At 37.4% G+C, this 26,386-nt stretch overlaps 1 protein-coding gene and 1 pseudogene across 2 annotated transcripts; both read right to left on the minus strand.

The window, feature by feature from the left end:
* Positions 1-452: 452 nt before the first annotated feature.
* LOC122031747 (NAC domain-containing protein 53-like) lies at positions 453-5,298 on the minus strand. 2 transcript variants are annotated; one of them, XM_042590868.1, is made up of 6 exons: positions 4,673-5,298; positions 4,381-4,584; positions 3,133-3,141; positions 1,507-2,187; positions 1,278-1,416; positions 453-1,019 (listed from the first exon to the last, which is right to left on the minus strand). In XM_042590868.1, exons 1-6 carry the CDS (start codon positions 5,138-5,140, stop codon positions 622-624), a joined length of 1,899 nt encoding a protein of 632 aa, XP_042446802.1. In that variant the 5' UTR covers positions 5,141-5,298; the 3' UTR covers positions 453-621. The 2 variants fall into 2 exon arrangements, with proteins under 2 accessions (XP_042446802.1, XP_042446803.1); XM_042590869.1 differs by lacking the exon at positions 3,133-3,141.
* A 1,334-nt stretch (positions 5,299-6,632) lies between these two features.
* LOC122032654 lies at positions 6,633-9,295 on the minus strand (annotated as a pseudogene).
* Between the last annotated feature and the right edge of the window lie 17,091 nt (positions 9,296-26,386).

A 26,386-nucleotide genomic window follows, 5' to 3' on the forward strand; every position in this document is an offset into this window, starting at 1 on the left:
ATAAGATGAACTCTTTTGGAAAGCCCGTCCACCAAGTGAAATAGATATGGATTGGAATAAGTTTTCCCAGTAAGTTTAGTATAAAGAACACTATTTTTTCAATTTTATTTGATAAGAAATAGATATAGATAAAGAATAGGGAGGAGCAATTTTTTTTTTATTTAATAAGATGGAATAGATGTAGAGTAGTTATTTTTATAATTGGATTGTCAAAATATTATAAATAATTAATATGTTTGGATTGTCAAAATATTATAAATAATTAATAAGAAATAATTATAAATTCACATCAAGGCACGAGGATAACTTCCCATCTTTACTTAAAAGTAACTACAAAAAATCCTCATTCAAGGCTACGTATTCAATCTGATCAACATAAAATTACAAGAAACAAAAATCTAAAGGGAAAAATGGAAGAACAATTTGAATTAGCAAGCTTTTGATGGATCATATGCACAAAAGAGGGATGATTCATAGCCCAAAATTGCTGATTGCAAAGCCAAAGCAGCAGCATTACTATACAAATGTATGCAAATGTCAACAGCCTAAGATCCGGTTCATATGCCAATTAAGTTAACGGCCGTATCCAAAAACGTGATTTATTTTATCACATATATAGACCTATTTCTTGTCATAAATGAACATCCCCACCCCATAGCTCACAGTGAGAACCAATGCGGACAAGAACAGAGGATAGCAGCCACCTCGAAGCAGCAATGACACAGCCAACTCATGTATTTTTCTGAACGGCCTGAGACCTGAAGTTTTCCGACCAGCATTATTATCCGGAAGGCTGTAAGAAAGGAGCAGGCCAGCATTTCCATTCTCCTGCAAGGTGTTCTGTAGATGGACCATGGCTGGTGAGACGCGGAGCTCGTTAACTTGGTAGGTGCCTGAAATTTGTCGTGCATATTTTCCAAAACTAGTGCGAGCCTCTGCAGCTAATGCTGGGGGGCCGCTTATCGATCCCAGTATGTTGGTTAGACGACTTCTGATCGTTGTGTTACTATCCTTGTTCACTGCAACATTTGCACCATAAATTGACAGAATTTTTACATTCTAGGAAATAATTGATAAATCCCGCGGCAATTCATATTTACACCATATTTGTTTGAATTGAATGTAGGATAACACTTGCAGTTTGAAGTTCACAAGAACATATTAGAGCAGTGTCAACTAGGGCAATTATCATAAGATATTTGGGCAAAAAATGTCTTTTTCACATTTCTCTAAAAATGAAATTTTTTATCCAGGATTGAAAAAAAAGAGTATTATACCTGGTAACACAGGAATAGCTTCATACTTGTTCTTGAAACCATAGTCAGAATCAGGTAAAGCTGATACGGCACCAGCTCCAATATTTGTGTGTGGCAATTCAGTAATTGCTTTATCTGCGAGACTTTTGCAACCTTCAACCTATTTTCATATAATAAAATTAGTCTGTAATCCTACTGCAATTATCTTAAACTTTATCTAAAAATCTGTTAAGAAGAGACCAGTGTCGACCTTAATATTAGAATGGTGTAAACCAGAGGGATTTGTTTGTTCAGAATTTTCTGAAATGCTGATATTATCATATGGTAGATCATTCTCCATCGCATCAAAGTATTTATCTATTACATCGCTTAACTCAAAACTTAATTCAGCTTTGGATGGATAGGAAGCATCATAGAAAATCAAGTCTTGGTCTTGTGGATCAACACCATGTCCATCGGCTAAGATTGGAAGATTAGTTGTTTGCATACTAAGGTCATCCTCTACTTGCACATCTTGTAACAATATATGCTGATCAGAGCAGTGGTAAGCTGAATCAAGTAACTCGGCTTCAATCCTTTTATATAACTGGCTACTCTCACCTTCTCCGGTGACAAAATTTGCATAGCGTTCGTTGGAATTCCAGTTCTTATTTATAGCATTCTCTGAGTCATTAAGCTCAACATATTCATTAGTTTGGCTTGGATCATTATGAGATAAATTTTTCAAGAGAATTTGCTCTCCTGAATCATCCATGAGTGTCGGACCACTCTGCATTTTGGATTGATTGATGTACGCAAACACATCATCCATGAAACTTGGATCTTTAAGAATCTCATCCAGTACAATCGTAGGATCTTCTGGATCATTGTCACTTCCTTGCCTATTAGTATCCAGAACAGCACCGTCTTGTTGGACAAACATTTCCTGTTCCTGAAAGTTATCCATAGATATAAATCAGTAATGATCACAGTTCAGAAAGGTGTAACAAAAACAAAAATACAAGGTCAATTCCAGAACTTAGAACTACCAATAGAAAAGATACTCTTAAAGGCAATGATGTAAACAAGCAGTCAGGGAAGTTATGCCACTGACTAGGCCTGGAGAGTGTTGAGACATTGACTAGGCAGTACAGTTTGTTCAGAAATTTAATCACTTAACAGATACAGCATAAATGTCCTAAGATAAAGAATAAGCAGCATATATTTATTAGAAAAAGTTTATGAACATTACATATTTAACAAACTTGAGCTTCCCAAATAAATGCCTCGGAGAGTAACAACTGGTCAAAGTTAGTAGTCAATGTATGTTACAGCTCCCAAATTTACAGAGACATAATCATGGGAAATTGGTATACCTGCCTTAGAACACGCCAGTCAGCATTTCTATAATGTGGTAACACGATCTAATTTATCCCAATAGAATCTAGAAATCCATTGATGGGGAAAAAAACTACTATCCATTGAATGAAAGTTCAAACAAAAAAAATAATGACACTCTAAATTATCATTACCATCAGAATCAAAGCACTTAAGTAGTTAAGTTATCTACTGAATATCCGTTGACCTAATTAATGAAAGATCAGACTATCAAGTGGCAGAACTTTTGCAATGACCAAAGAGAGAGAACTTACCTCATCCCTGGATATGCCATGGACCAAGGTAGGAGGAATATCTCATTTGTAACTAACATAAATAAGTGTAAAATTCATTGCTATCAACCAGGATAAAGTCAGCCATATTCCACTATCAATACAGTCATTTGGAGAACCATATTCATTAGTCCAAGCACTCCAGTAATTCCATTTTCATTTCAGGTAACTCTCTCAAGACTGGTTTAAGTTTATAAAAGAAATTGAACATAAAAAATCCAACTTACTATTTGATCCTGCAAAATTGAAATGACAAAGATCAAGACACATGACAAATTGGGAATATCTTAAATTCACGAAGTAACTTCTGTTCCTTTATAACGAAAGAAAAGTTTAAAACATAAAGAAAATTGCAGACATTCACATCAGAATCCTTCTCTTTGTTGTGAATGAATTAAGCTAGAGTATAAGCCCTTATGTCATTTGTAGAGAAACTATAGAATCTGATCTTGAGTGTGTGCATATGCACAATTCTGTGACAATATCAATAGGAGATAAAAAAGAATAAATGCAGTTAAATCCATGTACGATGGGAATATTGAACTTATGTCATATTTTCCCATGTGCGAATAAATTGAATAGAAAAAACTACAATAAATTGATTAATAATCACTAGTATATCTAAAAATTCTCTAGTATATTAGTTTGTGTTAAAACATATTTGAAATGAAGACGACCAAGGAAATAATATCCTTTATGAATATGACATGCTCTTACATTGTCACAAAATGCTGAGAATGTATAAATATAGTTGCTACAAGAAACATAAACCAAAAGAATGTTGAATTATCTTGGGAAGTTATGAAAATTAATACAGGCATATAATGGCCAGATGCATGCATATGCATTTTCACTGTCAATTTAATAATCTTCAATAGAGGAGGAAATATATCAATTTACAACATCTAATTAGCAGGCAGAAGATAATCGGCTGCACAAAAATGAATACGCATTTCCCTGCTAACCTGATTATCTTAACAGTGATCATGCAATTCAATAATGAAGGCACATTATATTTTACTCCCCCGATCTTCTTGTTTGGTCAAAACCAATACTATGTTGTGTTAGCTTTCAACATGTAGATAGTCTAATTCTCAACTATTTTGGGTCAGCGCATGGATCTTTCCCATAAGTTGAGCTCTATGGAAGACAACTTGTAACATTCAAATCAATTAGACGTTTTTATTATATTAACTTGAGTTTTCATTGGTCTGACTCTACCTCTTCCACCTTTAATTCTAATTGATTCAACTTGTCCAATTCCATGATTCTTGGTGGTAATTGAATATGTCCATACCATGTCAATCTTTTTATCCCAAAATTGCGAACTGAAGAACTATCAAAGATATTCAAACAGACACATGTTTCAACATATTTCTTTTTTGTTTTAGCAGCATTCATGCACATGGTAACATTTCAAGCATTTTTTTTCCTTTTTATTTCAACCATGCTTAAGAAGACAGCCGAGATGTTACCTGAAGAAGATCATTGAATTCCAAGTATTCCTGATCATGAGCGTCAACAGCATCATCATCATCCTCAGCATCGGGCATCAGGACCACTCCATTAGCAATCTCTTGTTCTTCCCATTCCTCCTCAACGAACGGAGCCCCATATTGAGCCCCATTCTGTGGACCAGCACCGTTCTTTTGGAAGACCCGACACACAACGTACGCATCCTTCCCGATTCCCAACCCAAAAGAAATCAATTTCAACCACTCTCAAACAGGCAAACACAGAAGAGAAAAAACGGCTTAAAAACCGTACCTGCGGAATCCCGGACTTTGCGAGCTGGGAATCCTCGAGGCGGTACTCGTGCATGACCCAGTTTGTCCTGGTGCCGCGAGGGGCGCGGCCGGAGTGGTAAACAAGGGTCTTCTTCATGCCAACGACGCGCGCGCCGCAGGAGACGTCGCGGTCCTTCCCGGTGGTCTTCCAGTACCCTTGAGCGGTGGCCCGGTTGGTTCTGGAACGGCTAGAGTACTTGCGGTCGAGCGGGCTGAAGAAGTACCACTCGAGGTCACGGCTACGGAGGCGGGAGAGGCCAGGGAGCTCCCACGGCTCGCATTTGTAAAGCTCCACTTCGGCGATGGCGTCCACGTGGAGGGCCCGACCGCAGACCCTGCGCCTGAGGTAGTAACTAACGAGCTCCTCGTCGGTGGGGTGGAACCTGAAACCAGGAGCAAGGAGGGCGGCCGCATGTGTCGGCGCCGCAGCGTACGAGGAGGCCGGCATCGATATGGGGGAACAACGGACCGACGATCGGCAGAGAAACCAAAAGGAAGATGAAATCGATCGCGTGATCGGAATTTGAATCCAGCTGCTCTTCGTTACTCGGCGACGATTGAGAGAGCGAGGGTTTGAAGCCGAAGGCGAGGGCGAGAGAAAGCGTGTGAAAGAAGAAAAGAGGCGGAAGCGAACTATAAGGTGGACAAATATCCTATACATTTGAATTGTAAATAAGAATTTCAAATTGTGCATCTCGTCCACTCATTTGTGGTACCAACGGTATTTGGATGCCTAATTTATTGCAATTAGATGCCGCAGGATCGCCAACATCCTAATCGGCGGATTTTGTGGGGTTTGGTTGGTTAATTCTGTGTTAAGACATTAGCAACGTAATTAGGCCAAAAATAAAGATAAATCTATCTAACGCTTTAACAGGATACAGGGAATTATAACGGATGACAGGAACACGTGGAACAGGGAGACCGCGACATTTTCGATTTGGCAGTTGAAATGTGCCAGCTCAGCGCGTATCCTGTTTCCTGAACTAGACGATGTAAAGAATAGTTGAGGCCAATAGAGTAGGTAATTGGGCTGTAAATGTTAGGTTAATAAATTATTATTAAATATGACGCAAACAGTGATGAATTCATTGTTATTTTTATACAATTCGTCCTTTTCCAAAAGATAATTAAAATTACATTAGTAGAATGTCATAGTGATATCTCCTGGTTAAAAAAATCATAATTATGATACTGTTGTAATTAGTTACAATTTTTTTTATGGGCACATTGTCCTTATTAAATTATAGTTTAGATTGGAATAGATGACCGAAGGTCATCCAGAGGCCACCTCCTACTCAGCGTCCGGTAATCTAGACACTTGTCCACTTCCAGCGGTTTCCGGATGACCTCCAACCATCCACTCTGACCCAAACTATAATAGAGTGGGGACGATGAATCCATAAAAAAATTACAACTAATTACAATCAAATTACAATTATAATTCGATCGTAATTAAGAGTGAATCATCCCTGATCCACTTTTGGTTGGATCAGGAGATCTTCTATATGTCATATTATACTTTTATGCATTTTTAAGATTTTTTTTTAATCTGGGCCAATTTACTTTCTATTCACATGTGAAAATATTTATTAAAGGATATCTAATTAATTAATTGGACTATAAAATTCTTGTCTCATTTTCTCTTATAAATAGATTATTTTAGTGAATTAATTCGAGAGTGATACACCGAATGCACATAGCTTCTAAAATACAAGCAGAGTCGTTTGAATTGTATTACAATTGACATGATCAACTAAACACATGTTCATGGGGTGTTTTGTATGCAACTTTGCCTTGTATTTTTTTGCAAGAGATTATTTCTCCGACTTGAATTTGTGACGTTAACATCACATAGCAACAATTTGACCATTGCACTAAAGGGACCTCTTCATCTATCCTTGAATATGAATGACAAGAATTATTGAAAGAGATGTAAATTGTGAAACCAATAAACTAATTCAGGCTCCGCTCTACAAGAAGCATTATTCATTCTTGTTCAACAATGCTCTACAATCAGAAAAGAATAATACATGAACGCCAAAAGGAGAACAATCTTACTCTAACACAAATGCATTATTGTTACCTACAATCTTGGCTGATGGCTTATAATTTCTCATGTCATAAACAGCAACCCAGCAGCTGTAACAATGATTGTCGATGGGAATCCGAATCGCAAATGGGTGAGAAAAGAGAGGTTGTAGCCGAAAGATTGAGACCGGCGAGCCTGTTCGCATACTATCAAATTGGCAGCAGATCCCAGAAGTGACAAGTTTCCTGCAACTGTGCTGACCCAAGCCAACATGAGCCATGCCTTGGTCTCTTCACCAGGAGAAATTTCTGCAGCAGAAGCTGCCACCCGAGCTCCAAGTAACAAGACTGAAGCAAGAATATATATATACAAGTTAGACAACAAGCATGCAAAGAGAGGGATAGTTAAGATTAAGTTTTGCCAAGCAACATTATTCATCTGTCAAAATATGAGAAACAAGGATTCTAAGTACAGAACATTCTAAGTTTTATCAAGCATGATTGTTAGACAGGGACAGTGTATGCATATAAGAAAGAGGCCATGAAAATAAAAATGAATGCAACATCTTTTATTATGTCTCTTGTTTGCTCGACACATCTGAATGAAAATCTCAATGTATAATCCAAGGAATATACAAAGCATCACATGGATGCAACCAACAAATTCAACAGCACCAATATTTGGAAGTCTCATATTGCTGATAAGCACTCAAAACCCAGTTCTTACACCTCTAATCTTCCATTATCTATGAACAATAAGAAGGTCTAAGATATCATACCAGTTGGTACGTTGGAGGCAACATTTGAGAGAAAAAGAATAACAACAGTTAGGACTGAAGCTCCACTAGCAGTGTCGATGCGCGCATAGGGTTCCATATAATCCCACAAAGCGCTTGGTAAGCCAGTCTTGTTAAAGCCATCAACAGTGATGAACATCCCACAAAAGAACAGTAATAATGAATAGGAAACCTGCTTTCACAAGCATTATGATCTAAGTCAACAATCCAAAAAGTAATCAAACAGAAACAGTAGCAATGAACTTCTGACAAATGGAAACAAAGTTGTTCGAGGACAGACGCAACTTTGTTGCTTGTTAAGCAAAAGCTAACAGCAAAAGGTTTACTTTTCATATGAATTTTCAGAGAAAAATGAAATGTTGTTATTACCTTCTCGAGGGAAGGACGGGCATCCTGGAAATCGAGTACAATTAGAGCAAGAGCAGCAGCAATGGCGGACCACGACATCAAGAGGAAAAGTTCACAGTCACAAGATAGACACACCCATTCCAAAGAAAAACCTTCCACCTCTCCGTTGGAACTTCCTTCTCCATGGATGAGTAGAAAAAAGCATCCTTCATCCCGTTCAATGAACTGCCGCTTCTCTCGTATCTGATTGGCGGAGCTCCAGCAACTAGCTCCTTCGATCCATTTAATGGCATTGTCGACTCAGCTTTGCCGATGGATGTACTGGAGAGGAAGTCAGATTCATTGGTACTTATTCTCTTCCTCAAAGTGTCGAGATGCGCAGCATCGCCATTGGTGGATGAACACAGCACGACGGACTCAATTGTGGCATTCCAATCTTGAGGACTTGTGGAAGGGGCGTGAGACATCGTCGCGGGCGTAAACCGGTGGTGAGATGCGACATACTGGTCAGCCGCAACGGCATCAGCAGACGCGGCGGCGACTTTGGTGGGTAGCACTTCGACATCTTTCTCCGTGGACAACGGCTTCCAGTAGTAGATCAGAAGAATGCCGGCATTGATGAGCACTCCCACAAACATGGCGGGGAGGATGCCCAGCAAGAATTTCCCGAAAGAGATGTTGCTTTGGACGGCAATGACCAGGTTCTGGGGATTGCCGATGGGAGTCGTGGAAGAGCCGATGTTGGCGCTGGAAGCTAGGGCTAGAAGGAAGGGCTGCGGGGGCAGGTTGTTCTGCCGCGCGATCTTGAGGATGAACTCGGTGAGGACGACGCAGCAGGTGTCGTTGGTGAAGAGGGCGCTGGAGACAGCCGAGACGACGCAGACTCGGAGCAGCAAGTCCTTGCCGCCTCTGCTCTTCCAGGAGAGCAGATTCCCCAAGTGCTCGAACATGTCGGCCCTTTCGAGGAAGACGCTGACGACCATGGTGCCGAAGAGCAGGCCGAGGATCGGGAGGTCGACGGCGGCGTATGCTTCCTCCGGGGAGATGACCCGGAACGCGACCATAAGCATGGCGCCGAGGAGGGAACCAGCGGTGCGCCCGATGGGCAGGAAGGGGACGGCGGGGAAGACGGCCAAGATCCAGAAGATCCCAAAAGCAAGGGATCCCAACGCTACCTTCGCAGCGGGAGCCAATGCCATGGCTTTTTCGACTTCTTCACAATCTGCTCACCATCTGATTCATTGATCTGAAGCAGCGCAAATCATAATCTTAACATTTAGTTACACAGATCGAGTCAAGGAGGAGATCAATCATTGCCAAAACCGATCCACGAAACAGATGAGGATAAGACCGAAACTGCTCGCCGGGGCATGGCGTCGGCGGCGCCTGTCGCCGCCATGTGCCCCAACAAGCTCTTGTACGGGGACCCTCACAATTATTTGCCAGACAACTGATTTCTATAATAAAATTATAGATTTTTAAAAATAAATTTTTGAACTACTTGGTCAAATACAGAGGGATTAAAAAAAAAAGGCCACCTTAAAAATACTAAAGTGACTTCAAAATAAAAATACATATCATGGCTGAATCAGTATAAAAAAGACCAAATAATTTAGTGAAATAGCTAAAATACGACATTATTTTGTAGTTCTTAGAGCATCAAACTAAATTACTAAACAATTTAATGAAATGTGATTATATTTTTGCTCATTCTGATATTCAAAAGTGGAGAAATTTTTTTTTCCTAAAATTGAATTATATCAATCCACTTTTTTCTTGACAGCTAATTTGATTGTGAAACACTTTCACGAACAATAGTACTTCAATTTCTTTACACAACAAAAAGACAAATGCAAGCCACAACAAAAAGACAAATGCAAGCACGAAAAGGGGTCGAGAAAAAACTAACAAAATAATATTAAGAGTACGTTTGATTGGGAATTATCTTTAATAATTTAAATTTAATCTTGTCAAGAAATTGAGAAGTGTGGACTATCAGTGATGTGGTGTGTGTTGACCATAAGAAGATTTCAAGCTAAAAATTAGGAGGAGTGGGTGAGTTGCCCCGTCGTTGGAAGAATCTACAAATAGAACAAAGTTGTCTTGACCTTGCACTTCGACACTTGAGGCCGGTCTATAAAATGTAATAAGAAGTGGGTTAAATAGGAGATTAAAGAAACGCGTGAGAAATGGACGAGGGGCAAATATCCTAGCTCAGGAGGTGTCCTCGGATAGATCGGTGAGCTCGTCGTAATGTGGGTTATAACTACTCAAGTCTATCTCCGATAATCTCTTGAATAAAGAAGATTAATAGTATAGGAGAATAAATTAAATAAATGTATGCAATAAGGAGTCTCTCTCCTTTTTCTTCTTTTCACTCTCTCTTTTTTTCCTCCTCTTTTTCCTTACATGCGGGGCAAGACTTTTTAAAGGAAGGTCATGTCAAGATAAAAAATATCAGAGGATCATAATACTCTTGTCTAGGTATCAGAGGATCATGTTCAAATAAAAATATCAAAAGTCATGTTACTTCTGTCTAGGTATCAGTAGATGAAACTAAAAGAGGGATGATGTGCCCAACAGTCTAATGGATTTTTAATATATGGATTGACTTAGTTCTGCTCTGCCAAGAAAATTGGCTGGTTGGATGCTTTGCTTGGTCAGGAAGATTGGCTAGTCGGATGCCCTGGCGGCCCTGGTCTGGGTGACCCTGGTCTATTTGGATGGCTCTGTCTAGCGACTCTATCTAGGTGGCCCTAGTCTGTCTAGGCGGCCTTGTTTGTGCAACCCTGTTTAGGCGGTCCTAGTTTGTCTGGGTGGCCCTGTTTGGTTTGGGCGACCCTGTTTGTTTGGCGACTCTGTTTGGGTGGCTTAGATCTATCTGGGTAGCCCTGTCTGTTTGGGCGACCCTATCTGTTTGGGTGGTCCTGTTTGTCTGGGTGGCCCCGTCTATCTGGGCAGCCGTGTTTAGACAACCCTGGTCTGTGTAGGCGTCCTTAGTCTGCCTTGATATGAGAGAGATGATCATTGACCTCTCTTGACTTTGACCCAACTTAGCATGTCATTTTGATCCCCTTTTACATTCGTGGCAACTTTTAATACTCGCCGTATCACAAGCCTCCCCTTCAAGTCTAGTCGAATGAAGTATGAGTTCGACTGACTAGACAATTTCTTGTGAAACCGAATTGCTCCGACTAGCTAGACTAAGCTTGGACAGAACTTAATCGAGTTATCCATCTAAAGTTATTAACGAAAATCTAATTTGATTTAGGTAATCGATGATTCTCAAGTAATGTGAAGGATCGAAAGTTGCGAAGGGGGGGGGGGGTGAATATCGCACGTTAAAATTTTTTTCTTTTTAGACATTGAAACAAGAGTAGTGCAGTGGAAAATAAAGGACTCGTTTTGGATAGGTCGACTCCTATTCCAAGACCCACAATCTCTTGATCGCATAGTTGGCCAATGCACTAAAACTCTTCTTTCCGAAATCTTCAGAAAGAAGCAATGTATACAATATGAAGAATATAAGGTAGTAACACACTACTATCTTTTGAAAATTAAAACAATGCAAGCATAAACAATAAGTATATTGACACTAGATAGAAGATGAGGTTGGATCGGTACTTCTGGATGAAGCAGCTTGTTTGGGAAGGTAAAGCACAGAGTAGCAAAATGAACAGGAGCTTTGCACGATGTTGACATGGAAATCAATGATCTCAATCTCTACTTATATAAGCCTTGATTGATCAATTGATAAACCATTCGGTCGACTAATCAGTTCGGTCGACCGAACCTCCTATCGGTCGACTGAATGCGCACCATTCCTTCTTCGCCAAGATTTGATTTTTGCACATTTATGAGCAGTTAATGATTTAGTCGACTGATCCCCTTATCGATCGACAGATAGGTATAGTTTCCCTATTCACCGAGATACGTTATTAAGTGTTAATTAATACGGTGATCGTTCGGTGACCGATCCCCATGTTCTGTCGATAATCAACTTGGCTTCTTTCTTTGCTTCGGCTTGATCTGATCTGTGCCACATGATCAAGGTTCCGTCGACTGATCTTTTAGTTCGGTCGACCGATCAGGCATTGACCGGTCTCTACTTTGGTCTAATCTAATCTCTGGTCTCGGTCAACCTAGTTTGGTCGACCGATCCTTGTGTTCGGTCGACCGATCAAGCCAGTTCCTACAAAACAGAGTTAAACAGTATATAACAGTACATATCTTTATAAAATAAAGGTTAGCACAGTTATATAATGCATGAGTAATATTTGACAGTAATACTATCTTGATCTCAACTTGGAAACCTTCTCGGTTTCTTCAGTTGGATCAGCGACCTAGAATTTGTTCCTTTCCGGAATACGATCTCACTGTTGATCCTCTTCAATTGCTTACCCCAACCTACCTGCTAAACATTGGTTCTCAAGACTTGTTTGAACTTTGTCGCTTAGCATCGGATCAGTTCACCAGGACTTTTCCTTGATCTTCAGTTCTCCAGACCTATCAAGCTTCCTTGCCAAGTATCAGGTCCTCTCGACCTACTTGGGTTTCCTGCCTAGTTTCCATAATCTGCTAAGACTTTTCCTGTTGAGTAAACAGCCTGTACATTTAGTCAACTTGTTAGATTGTAACAAGACTTAACTGGAACCTTTGACAACATCAAAACTCAGGTTCGATTCTGGTACACCCTGCATCAACAATCTTCCTCTTTTTGATGTTTAGTAACCAAAATTCATAATTAAGTTAATAACATATGAAAAAGATAAATAAACAAACATTTTCTAACTTAACTCTCCCCCTGAGTTTAACAATTTTCTCTGAATTCACTATCTCTCCTCCTTCGACACACATACAAAATAGGGGAAATATAAATAACAAGTTTAAAAATGGAGTTTTAGAGAAAAATATCTGAAATTCTCGAGGAGAAAAATCCAAAAGGCTTAGTGAATTTTAAACTTTTGAAAACAAGTTCGAACCATTGAAGATGTGAGATTTAAGATGATTTTGAAAATGATTGTTAAAAAAGTTTAAGCAAAATCCAAGACAGTGAGATTTAAAAAATACAAATATGATACAGAAAATTATTATAAGGATACTTTCTGAAAATTTGTAGACTTTTGAAAACTATGAAAATTCTTAATAAATTCTGAGAAAATAAATTTTAAAAGTATTTAATAATTTAGAAAAGATAGTTTCTGAAAGGATAAACTTTTGGTATATTTTTAAAGAAAAATTTTAAAAAATTTGTAAAGATAAAGTTTGAAAATAATTTAAAATTTTGGTAAAGAAAATTGAAAATAATTTAGAAAATTTGGTAAATGTAAATTTTGAAAATAATTTTTAAAAAATTAAGTTTGAATTTTCTTAGTCCTGAAATTTTTTAAAAAATGATATTGAAGCTCACCCTAAAATTGATATATACCTAAAAGTCTAATCATTATTTTAAAATCTAGAAAAAAATATCCTTATGATGAAATATCTAACATTCATATCTAGCTGACTATCACAAGATAGCAACTATTGATTCAGGTTGGTCAATTTGAATGTTTATTTCTAACTAATTTATTACTAGCCAGATTACTCAAATTGATCAATGTGTATTATTTAAAGCCCAGATTTATAACGATGCACTGACATAAGCATCTGAAATCTTAGGCTAAATCCTAAACATCTCACACCATTCTATATTTCAAAATACACAAGCAAGGTATCCTACTGTGCTTGTGAGATGCTGGCTGCTAGAACTATAGGAGGATGCAATTCTACGGTAAGACCTAGACTACCCCAAAAAGATAAAATATTTTAAAATTTATTTTGAAAACAAATTTTGAAAGGGAAATTTTGAAAAAATAATTAATAATTTTCAAAAATATGTTAAGAAATAAAGAAACATATTCTATAAAACACATACCTAATTATTTTCTTAAGTTACTAAATTCAGTTTCAGGTAAAGGTTTGGTAAATATATCAGCTAGGTTAGATTTTGAATCAATATAGTTAAGTTTGATATTTCCTTTAGTGACATGATTCCTAATGAAATGATGTTTAACTTCTATGTGTTTAGTTCTAGAGTGATGTACTAGATTTTTAGTTAGATTATAGAGCTTATGTTATCAATATAGGTTTTTAGATTTTTATAATCTAGATTAAAGTCTTTTAAGGTATGGGACATCTATAGCAATTGAGCTATGCATTTGTCCATTGCTATATATTCGGCTTCAGTAGTAGATAAGGTAACACAATATTACTTTCTATTAAATCAGCTAACTAAAGAAGATCCTAGTAGTTGACAATCTCTACTAGTACTTTTTCTATCTAATTTATAGTTGACATAATCTAAATCAAAAATAGCCAACCAATTTAAAATGTGATGTTCTTGGATACCACATTCTTACATTAATGGTACCTTTTAGATATTCAATTATTCTTTTAATATAAGGTCGGTGGGATTCTTTAGCGCATGTTTAATAACGAGCACACATACTTACTACAAATAATATATCAGGTATACTTGCAATTAAGTATAGTAAGCTACCTATCATGCTTTAATAGTGTTTTAAGTCAAATGATTTAACATTTTGGTCACTTTCTAGATTTATGTTACTTGCCATAGGTGTTTTTAGTTCTTTAGAGTGTTCCATACCAAATTTTTCTAATTAGTTCTTTTGTGTATTTAATTTGATGTACTTAGTTTCTTTCTTTAGTTTGTTTAATTTGTAGTCCTAAAAAGTAGTTTAATTCTCCAACTAGACTTATTTCAAATTCATTTTCCATTAAAGTTATAAATTCTTTTAAAAATTTTGAGTTAGTTGACCCAAACACTATGTCATCTACATATACTTGGGCTATGAATATGTTTGAGTCAAAGGTTTTTATAAAAAGTATAGGGTCAATTTGACATTCTTTAAACCCTTTCGAATTTAGAAAACTAGGCAGTCTTTCATACCAGACCCTAGGTGCTTGTTTTAATCCATATAATGCATTTTTTAGTTTAAAAACATGGTTTGGGTATTCTAGATTTTCAAAGCTTGGTCGTTGACCTACATAGACCTCCTCTTTAATTTGGCCATTTAGGAGCTCGGATTTAACATCCATTTGATATAACTTGAATCCTTTGTGTGTTGCATAGACTAACAACATTCTTATGGATTCAAGCCTAGCTACTAGGGCATAAGTCTTATCGTAATCCAGTCCTTCGACTTGACTAAACTCTTTGGCAACTAGACAGACATTGTTTCTCATAATTTCTCCTTTGTCATCTAATTTATTTCTAAAGACCCACTTAGTACTAATAACTAACTTATGTTTAGGTGGAGGGACTAAATCCCATACTTAGTTTTTTTTTCAAATTGACTCAACTCATCTTGCATGGCAATTATCTAATCAGGTTCAGATAAGACATCATCTATTGTTTTAGGTTCAATTTTAGATATTAAGGTTATTTGACTTAAATTTCTAAAAGTTGACCTAGTTTAAACTTTTAAGTCAGGATTTCCTATAATTTGACTTGTTGGATGGTTTGGGTTTAGTTGGATAGTTCTTGAGTTGATTTTTTCTATGGTTCATTTTGTGATAATTAGTCTTCTTCTTCTTGATATATTGAATTAGATTGATTAATTGGTTTTCTCAAGACTAATATGTTTATTTCAATTGGTATTTTCATCAAAAAATTATATTAGTTATTTTTTCAATTTTTTGAGTGGATTTGTTATAAATCCTATAGGCTATACTTGTGGATGAGTATTCAAAAACAAATTCCTTGTTGTGTTTTTACGATAAATTTCCCTAAGTAGTTTTTAAGATTTAAAATATGTACATTACATTCAAATACTTTAATGTATTTAATGTTTAGAATTTTATTAAAATAAATTTCATACGATATTTTATTTAGAAATTTATTTATTATAATTTTATTTTGAATGTAATAAGTCGTATTAATGGCTTTAGCCTAAAAATATCTAGGTAGATCAAATTCATTTAGCATTGTTCTTGCAGCTTCTTGTAAAGTTCTATTTTTACGTTTTACTAATCCATTTTCGTTGTGGGGTTTTATGACATAAAAATTCATGATGGTAACTATTTTCTAAACATAAGTTTGTAAAATTTTGATTTTTAAATTCTCCATTATCACTTCTAATTTTCTTTATTTTAATTTCTTTTTATTTTCTATTTATTTGTAGAAATTACTAAATATTTCAAAATTTTCATATTTATAAGTTAAAAATTTTACATAGATATATTTGGAGTAATCATCTATTATAACTAAGTAGTAAAGACTTCTATTTAGTGATTTAACTCCATGAGAGTCAAATAAGTCTAGGTGTAACAATTCAAGTATTTTATTAGTTTTATTTTGATTAGTTATTAGTTTTATTTTGGTTAGTTAGTTTATGAGTGGATTTAATTTGTTTTCATTGTTGACAGGGATTACATATTTTATTTTCAAGGATTCCTAATTTAGGTAAACCTCTAACTAAACTAATTTTGTTTAATTTAAGTAAATTTCTAATATGGGTGTGAACTAATCTCCTATGCCACAACCATATTTCTTTGTGTTGTGTCAAAAAAATATTTGTGTGAGGTTTTTGGTAAATTTATTGAATAAATATTTTTATCTCTAAATCCTTTCAATAATATATTAGGTGAGTTTGTGTAACTTATTTGGCATTAAGAAGATAAAATTTTTTACTTTAAATCCAGAGTCACATAATTGACTTATACTAAGCAAATAATAATGAAAATGTTCAACAAGTAAATCTTTTTTAATTGATATACTAGATTGTAATTGAATTTCTCCTGTACCAATTACATTTAATTTGTCATTGTTTCCAAAGGCAACTGAACCTAAATTTTTAAACTTGATACTAGTGAATTTGTGATGATCCTCAGTCATATGCTTGGAGTAGTCGTTGTCTAAAATCTATTTATCTAGATCTTTAGATTCCTATATAAAATATAGGAGTTAGACCAAAATTTGCTTAATAGAAATTTTTAATTAAGTTATAAGTTTTTAAAATTTAATTTGGTTTAGTTTACGTTTGACTTAAGTTTAGTTTAAATTTAAAATCAATTTTTTACTTGAGTTAAGTTTTAATTAGTTTTTAATTTTGAGTTAATTAATAATTTCAGTTTAAGTTATAATTAAAGTGTTAATTTTGATTAACTTAGAATTAACATTTTAATTAATTTTAATTTAAGTTTTTAATTAATTTTAATTAAAGTTTTTAAATAATTTTAATTTAGTATTTTTTTAATTAATTTTAATTTGTTTTTTAAATTAATTTTAATTTAGTTTTTTTAATTAATTTAAATTTAAATTTTTAATTAATTTTAATTTAGTTTTTTTAAAAATTAATTTTAATTAAAATTTTAAATTATTTTTTTTAAGTTTTAAATTAATTTTAATTAAGTTTTTTTAATCAATTCTGGATTTAAGTTTGAACTTTAATTTTTTCAATATTGATTCAATTTTAACTAATCCAAAATTAAAGAGTTAATTAATTTAGAATTAATATTTTAATTTGGTTAAGTTAAAATTGATTCAACTTATCGAAAAGGTTGTTTAGCTAATATTAGATTCAAACTTAGTTTTGAGTTAATCAAGCAAGCTTCCTGAAGATAAGTTTTCAGTCAGTGACCAGGCATATGATTTTCTTGTGTATTAACGGTGGATCACTTTCTAAATACTTTCCAAAATAGTCCTGCCCAAACAACTTAATACTAGATTTTGGTTTAACTAGCTCATGTTTGATTGGAGTAGTTTCGGTCAGATCCACTAAGTCTAGTGCACCAGATATATTCACAAGATTCAGCCTAGACATGCCTTTGACAAAACTTTTTTGATGTACTATACCATTCTGATGCTATGTTATTAGAGTTTAGTAAACCTTTTTAACTAACCTTTATAAACTAAGCAGAAATATAAACCTAATCCTAAACATGCATAGTTTATGAATTAAGTTGGTTGAACAATTTTTCTATTTGCTTCCCCTCAGTCATATCTTATATATGGTCTATCTAACTAATGAATTTGACTTTTTGGAATCAAATATTGATTTGATTTGATTTGATTGGTTTAGTTAAGTATTTTTTAGGAACACATGTTTGGACTTGATTTCTAACATTTTGAATGATTAAAGGAAGATATGATTTGTTGGTTTTATTTGCTTTATAGACAAGTCATGATTTTGTAACACCCATAAATTTTCTCTAATTCAAAAGAGCAAAAATAAATAGAAGAAGAGAAAAGAACTAAAAATATATGTATAAATAACCCAAGCTAGGATTAAACCCAAGACCTCTTACATAAGATTAGTTTAAGTTGCCAATAGGGTGGTGGTAAAACATCACATTGGTAATAAGAAACAATTCCTTATAAGCAGATTCTTGGGGGAAGAGATGCTTCAACTTCCACTAACTATAAAAAGTGAGGAATGAGATTAAAACCTAAATCTCTTCATTTTCTCTTCTCCCCATACGTAGCCGAATTCTTCCCTTCTTCTTTGCAAGTTCAGCCAAGAACCCTAGGGTTCCACGTTTTAAAGATTTTCAAGGGGGGAAAAATCTAAGAGAAGGGTTTTCCCAAGGAAATGGTACGCGTGTGAAGGTCCAGTTGGAGGGTGAGGCGCCCAAGAGAGGTTGTTCTCCCTAAACCTTAAGGGTATAAGAGTAAGAAATAGAAAAAGGAAGTAAGTATCTCTCACCTGCAGTATGAGTTGTTACGTTATGCATGTGAAAAGACCCTTTTGTGGTAGTTAATGTAGATTATGCATGTTAAAGGAATTATATGCTATGATATGTTATGCACATGCTATGATATGTAAGATGCCCCCTAAGTTTTGGGACTAAGAGCATATGTAGAGGGTCTTGAATGACTTCCCATCTAGTTTGGGACTAAGAAGCATAAATTCAAGGGCTCTAAAGTGCTTCCCTACAAGTACAGGTTTAAAGTGCACACCAAGTGTTTGACTAAATAACAAATTAGTGCAAGAATAAGAAAGAAGTATTAAAAGAAAGTATTTTACTTTGAAGTGGCATGTACTGGACCAAGGTCCATGGGATGGGCTCCTAGATTGCCCTAGGCATAAGTTCGCCTAGTAGTACCTTAATGGGTTCGGGATTAGTTATCTCGGATCTTATTAAGGATGCGCGCAAAGTGGTACATTGTCGGGTCCAAAGAAGTTGATTATTATTTTCACTAGTATGTATTATACAGTTTCCAAGTTCATTGATTTGTTAAAGTAAAACCATCATTAAGTGGAGAACTTGAGTTGTAAAGTGTAGCGCTGATGAACTCTATGATATGCCAAGATTTCTATTTTCAGTACCTTACTAGCATGGTTGAAGTTGATGTTTGCACTATAAACCTGTTTTAAAAATACATAACATGTGCATATTTACAAAGCATGAGTTTTAGCGTGAACTATACTCAAGTGCATGTTTGGTTGTTTTCTTCCCAAGCAGTTTTAAAAGCATGTTCTCTTAAATGCATGGTTTTGTGAGTAGATGGTATTTACTAAGCGTTTGCTTATAGATTTGCATTTCCTTATACTGCAGATAAAGATAAAGGGAAGCTCGAGTAAGGAGGGGGTAGCAGGAGCAATGTTTGCTGGTGTGTGTGACGGAACAGTGGAAAGTGATCTTGGAATTTGCTAGTACTTGAAATTGCTAGATTTTGGTACTGATGGATCTAGTTTCTCATTTTCGCTTAGCATAAATATACTATTGGAGTATTGTGTATGAAGAATGTTCAGTTGTTAGTAATTAGTTGTCAAAGTCTCCTCATAAAGTAATGAGATAGATTGATAAGCCAAGAAAGGAGTACAAGGGGAGAATCACTTCCTTTTGGGGTGCAGGGGGTGCCCCCACACGGCCTATGACATGGCCGTGTGGAGTCACACGACCCCAACTCTCTCCCTCTTGGCCAAAGTTACACGGCCGTGTGCTACACACGGCCATGTGCTACACACGGCCATGCGAGGCTTAGTCTCTGGAAAAGTTACATGGTCGTGTGCCACACACGACCATGCGAGGCTTAGCCTCTAGAAAAGTTACATGGTCGTGTACCACACACGGCCATGCGAGGCTTAGCTTCGGGAAAAGTTACACGGCCGTGTGCCACACACGGCCATGCGAGGCTTAGCCTCTGGAAAAGTTACACGCCCGTGTTCCACACACGTCCATGCGAGGCTTAGGCTCTGGAAAAGTTACACGCCCGTGTGCCACACACGGCCATGTGAGGCTTAGTTTCGGGAAAAGTTATACGACCGTGTCCACACACGGCCATGCGAGGCTTAGCCTCTGGAAAATTTACACGGTCGTGTGCCACACACGGCCATGTGAGGCTTAGCCTCTGGAAAAGTTACACAGCCGTGTGCCACACACGACCATGTAAGGTTTAGTCTCTGTAAAAATCACATGGCCATGTACCACACACAGTCATGTAAGGTTTAGTCTATGCAAAAGTCCCATGGCCATGTGCCACACACGACCATGTAAGGTTTAGCTTCTAGAAAGGTTACACGACCGTGTGCCACGCAAGTTCAGACTAGATTTCTGAATCAAGCAAATTGCAAATAACAAGGTCAAAAAAAAAACTAAGATAAAGGTAACGTTCGTGCCCTAAGTTAGGGTAAGAGAAAGGCAGTCGTTACAGTATGGTATCAGAGCAAGTTCCACCCTTTCGTCACACACACATCAAGCATTGATCCTACAGCTCCAAGTAAGAAAGTACCTTCTCATAGCTTTTATGCATCTTCTTTTATTCTGTCATGATTAGTAAGAAATGCTTGATGAGATTAGGCCTGCTTATACTTGAAGTATTAATTAATGATAGTAAGAAGGAATATGGATGGGCTGAAGTATGTCTCACTGGTTTGATTATGATATGTAGAATGACCAGAGGATGACCGGCTAGACAGTCAAGGGTTAATTAACCTCAACCAGTGGAAGAGGAGCATGTACCTCAACCCAACTTGTTGGAAGTGGTAGCTCAGTTGCAAAGACAAGTGGCAGAGCAGCAGCAGGTCATTGCCACCCTGATGGCTAACTAGCGAACTCCTTCTGTAGTCCCACCGGAGGCCAATGTAGTGGCACCGAATTCGACCGAGGGTCCATCAGTTACGCCTGTAGCCCCAGCAAAGGTAGTGAGGCAAGAAGCATACCTCATCCAGTGGCAGAAACTGAAACCAGAGAATTTCTCTGGCGCCAATGAACCATGGGATGCTCATGCATGGTTCAAAACCCTAGAGAGCATAATGGAGTTGCTGGACTGGCCGGAAGTGGAAAAGATAAAATGTGCTTCATTCTGTTTTGCTGGTGATGCAAGAATATGGTGGGAACGGGTCAAGGCCAAACGAAAAGTGGATCAAATGGCCTGGTTTGACTTCGAGACTGAATTTTTCGAAGAATTCTTCCATATGCGAGTCACAAATAAGCATTATGATGAGTTCACGGAATTTCGACAAGAAAGTTTATCAGTAGATGAAGTCATGAAGAAATTCGATAGACTAGCTCGCTTATGCCCTGAGCTAGTTAGTACAGAACAAGAAAGGGTGAGGCTAATGTTCAAAATGTTGAGGTCGGAGATAGCTTTAAATGTGACTGGTGGAATTAACCGACCCCAGACTGCAGAAGAGCTGATTAGTAGTGTCCTGATCACGAAGCATTTTCTGAACGGTATCAAGCAGCAGAAGCTAGTACTAACCGAGAATAAAAGTCAAGGGAGTTCTGGCACTCAGAAACCCCAGAGTCATGGGCCAACCTGGAAAGGGAGCTCCAAGAGGAAGCAGTGGGGTGATAAGAAGGGAGGATCCGTAATCAAACAACCTAAGTATGCTACATGTTCCACATGTGGAAGGATGCATTCTGGAATCTGTCGCAAGGGCAAGAGTAGCTGTTATGCATGTGGTCAAGAGGGGCATATGACCAGGAATTGTCCGACCAAGATCAACCTACCTCCCGCACAACTTGTGCAATATAGAGGCAAGCAGGCACAGCTACACCAGATGCAGGCCGCGTTGGAGGGTCCTCATATCAGCCAAGGCAGACTGGAGGTTCCACCAAGTTTTACAAATGCTCGAGTTTTCTCCCTTATCAGAGAGGAGGTAGCAAACGCCTCTACGGTTGTCACAAGTTAGATATGCATTTTTAATCAGTATGCTACTGTGCTATTTGATATTGGGGCAACTCATTCGTTTATCTCCATAACATTTGCTGAAAGAATAGGTATGCCTCCGGAGGTCCTAAGCGGACAATTTTTGACGATGCTACCCTCGGGAGAGATAATGACATCCACGCACTGGCTACGTGCTGTGCCAGTCGAAATTTCAGCCAGAGAACTGTACAGTGATATGGTAATACTGAACATGTCTGATTATGATGTCATTTTCGGGATGGACTTCCTGAGTAAGTATGATGCTTCCATCGAGTGTCGTAAGCGAAGAGTCTTATTTCAACCCGAGGCAGAGTCTAAGTTTGAGTTCATCGGAGAATCAAAGAAGAGAACTTAGAAATTCTTATCGACCATTAAAGCTCAAAAAATATTAGCCGATGGATGTGTTGGGTTTCTAGCTCATGTGGTTAATACCCAGCAAGAAAGCGAGCAAAAGTTAGAGGAAGTTAGGGTTGTATGTGACTACCCGGAAGTATTTCCGGATGAGCTGTCAGGCTTAGCTCCGGATAGGGAAATTGAATTTGAGATTGAACTCATTCCTGGTACCCATCCAATCTCAAAGGCACCCTATCGCATGGCTCCGACAAAATTGAAAGAACTTCAAGGACAGTTACAGGAGCTACTCGATAAGGGCTTCATTCGTCCTAGTCACTCACCATGGGGAGCTTCGGTATTGTTCGTAAAGAAGAAGGACGGGTCGATGCGAATGTGTGTAGACTACCGAGTGCTGAACAAAGTAACGTTCAAGAACCGACATCCCTTGTCGAGAATTGATGATCTATTTGATCAGTTGAAGGGAGCCACCGTCTTTTCCAAGATAGACTTGCGGTCCGGATATCATCAAGTGAAAGTGAAGACAAATGATGTACCAAAGACGACATTCCGGACGAGGTATGAACACTACGAGTTTGTAGTCATGCCTTTTGAAGTGACAAACGCTCCTACTACGTTTATAGATTTGATGAACAGAGTATTCAAAGAGTATTTGGATAAGTTTGTGATCGTCTTTATAGATGATATTCTTATATACTCTGGAACTCAGGAAGAATATGCTGAACATCTGAAAACAGTATTACAAAATCTTCAACAGAGATAGTTGTACGTGAAGTTCTCTAAGTGTGAGTTTTGGCTCGACCAAGTGTCCTTCCTAGGGCACATTATTTTCAAGATGGGGTCGTGGTAGACCCGACAAAAATAGAAGCTGTAAGTAACTGGAATAGACCCAAGAATGTCAGTTAAATCAGAAGCTTCCTTGTACTAGCGGGCTACTATAGGAAATTTGTAGAGAACTTCTCAAGGATCGCCTCTTCATTGACAGTACTTACCAGAAAGAATAGAAAATTTGAGTGGTCAGAGGATTGTGAGAAGAGTTTCATTGAACTGAAAAGGAGACTGACCAGTGCTCCAATCCTGACTCTTCCGGAAAACGGCGAGAGTTTCGATATATACAAGGATGCTTCTAAATTGGGACTCGGAGCTGTACTGATGCAGAATGAAAAGGTCATTGCTTATGCCTCGAGAAAACTCAAAAATTATGAGAAGAACTATCTCACTCATGATCTTGAATTAGCAGCAGTAGTCTTTGCTCTCAAAGTCTGGAGGCTTTACTTATATGGAGCTCAGTGCAAGATTTACACAGATCACCAGAGTCTGAAGTACTTCTTCACTCAGAAAGACCTGAACATGAGACAACGGAGATGACTTGAACTAGTCAAAGACTATGACTGTGAAATACTTTACCATCCAAGGAAGGCGAATAAAGTGGCAGATGCACTAAGTAGGAAATCTTGCGCCACTTTATTATCCTTAGTTGCTATGTCCCAACCCCTACAGAAGGAAGTAGTAAACTTTGGGCTAGAAATTATTACTGGGCAGCTCTCCACCTTGACACTAGTGTCAACTCTGTTTGAAGATATATAGAAAGGACAGGATGAAGATCGTGAGATTAAGAAGATCAAGCAGGGGATACAGAAAGGAGAAAATGGAGAGTTCCGAGTATCAGACCGTGGGATTTTATACCATGGGAATCGTCTCTGTGTACCTAATCAAGAGGAATTGCCAAAGAAAATTCTAGATGAAGCTCATGGCACACCCTATGCAATGAATCCTGGTTCTACCAAGATGTACCAAGATATAAAAGAATGCTTTTGGTGGTCTGGAATGAAAAGAGATGTTGCAAGATATGTCAGTACCTGTCTGACGTGTCAAAGGGTTAAAGCAGAACACCAAAGACCAGGCGGAGTTCTGCAGCCTATACAGATCCCAGAGTGGAAATGGGAGGATATATCTATGGATTTTATAGTAGGATTACCCAGAACTACGAACGGTTATGATGCTATCTGGGTAATAGTGGACAGATTGACTAAGTCTGCTCATTTCCTAGCAATCAGAACATCCTACTCTATTGAGCAGTTAGCACAATTGTATGTAAAAGAGGTCATTAGATTACATGGAGTACCTAAGACTATAATTTCTGATAGAGATGGTCGCTTTACTTCAAACTTCTGGGAGTGTGTTCAGAAAGCTCTTGGCACTAAGCTGCGGTTTAGTATTGCATTTCATCCTTAAACAGACGGGCAAACAGAACCAGTGAATCAAGTGCTAGAGGATATGCTACGGGCTTATGCCTTAGATTTCACAGGGAGCTAGTGTCGATACCTATGCTTAGCAGAATTTGCGTACAATAATAACTATTAAGCTACTATCGGAATGACACCTTATGAAGCTCTATATGGGAGGAGATGTAGATCTCAAATCTGTTGGTATGAAGGTGGTGAAAAGAAGGAAATGAGACTTCAAACAGACCTTATTGAGGACACCACCAAAGCTATTCAGAACATTCGCCAGAGAATTGAAACTGCTCAGAGCCGGCAGAAGAGCTATGCGGATGTGCGCCGTAGACTGCTAGAATTTGAGGTTGGAGATTTAGTGTTCCTCAAAGTAGCTCCTACAAAAGGAGAGATGTGGTTTGGGAAGAAAGGAAAGTTGAGTCCACGATATGTGGGGTCATACCCGATCATTAGAAGAGTTAACAAGGTAGCTTATGAGTTAGGACACTTCAGGAAATGTCAGCTATTCATAATGTATTTCATGTTTCAATGCTGAAGAAGCATGCTCCCGATGCCAACCAAGTGATTGAACCACAGACGGTACAAGTTCAAGAGAATCTCAGCTATGAAAGTCGACCTATTCAGATAATAGATCGAGAAGTTAAGAAGTTGAGGAACAAAGAGATACTTTTAGTAAAAGTACTATGGCAAAATCAACGGTATGAAGAAGCAACATGGGAACGCGAGGACGAGATGAGACAGAAGTATCCACAATTGTTCTAAGTTCGAGGACGAACTTTTTATAAGGTATGGAGGATTGTAACACCCATAAATTTTCTCTAATTCAAAAGAGCAAAAATAAATAGAATAAGAGAAAATAACTAAAAATATATGTATAAATGGCCCAAGCTAAGATTGAACCCAAGACCTCTTACATGAGATTAGTTTAAGTTGCCAATAGGGTGGTGGTAAGCATCACATTGGTAATAGGAAACAATTCCTTATAAGCAGATTCTTGAGGGAAGACATGGTTCAACTTCCACTAAGTATAAAAGGTGAGGGATGAGATTAAAACCTAAATATCTTCATTTTCTCTTCTCCCCATACTTAGCCGAATTCTTCCCTTCTTCTTTGCAAGTTCGGCCAAGAACCCTAGGGTTCCACGTTTTAAAGATTTTCAAGGGGGAAAAATCTAAGAGAAGGGTTTTTCCAAGGAAATGGTACACGTGTGAAGGTCCAGTTGGAGGGTGAGGCGCCCAATAGAGGTTGTTCTCCCTAAACCTTAAGGGTGTAAGAGTAAGAAATAGAAAAAGGAAGTAAGTATCTCTCACCTGCAGTATGAGTTGTTACGTTATGCATGTGAAAAGACCCTTTTGTGGTAGTTAATGTAGATTATGCATATTAAAGGAATTATATGCTATGATATGTTATGCACATGCTATGATATGTAAGATGCCCCCTAAGTTTTGGGACTAAGAGCATATGTAGAGGGTCTTGAATGGCTTCCCATCTAGTTTGGGACTAAGAAGCATAAATTCAAGGGTTCTAAAGTGTTTCCCTACAAGTACGGGGTTAAAGTGCACACTAAGTGTTTGACTAAATAACAAATTAGTGCAAGAATAAGAAAGAAGTATTAAAAGAAATTATTTTACTTTGAAGTGACATATACTGGACCAATGTCTATGGGATGGACTCCTAGATTGCCCTTGGCATAAGTTCGCCTATTAGTACCTTAATGAGTTCGGGATTAGCTACCTCGGATCTTATTAAGGATGCGCGCAAAGTGGTAC

The sequence above is a fragment of the Zingiber officinale genome, chromosome 11A (genome assembly GCF_018446385.1).
Source record: "Zingiber officinale cultivar Zhangliang chromosome 11A, Zo_v1.1, whole genome shotgun sequence".
NCBI classification, from domain to species: Eukaryota; Viridiplantae; Streptophyta; class Magnoliopsida; order Zingiberales; family Zingiberaceae; genus Zingiber; species Zingiber officinale.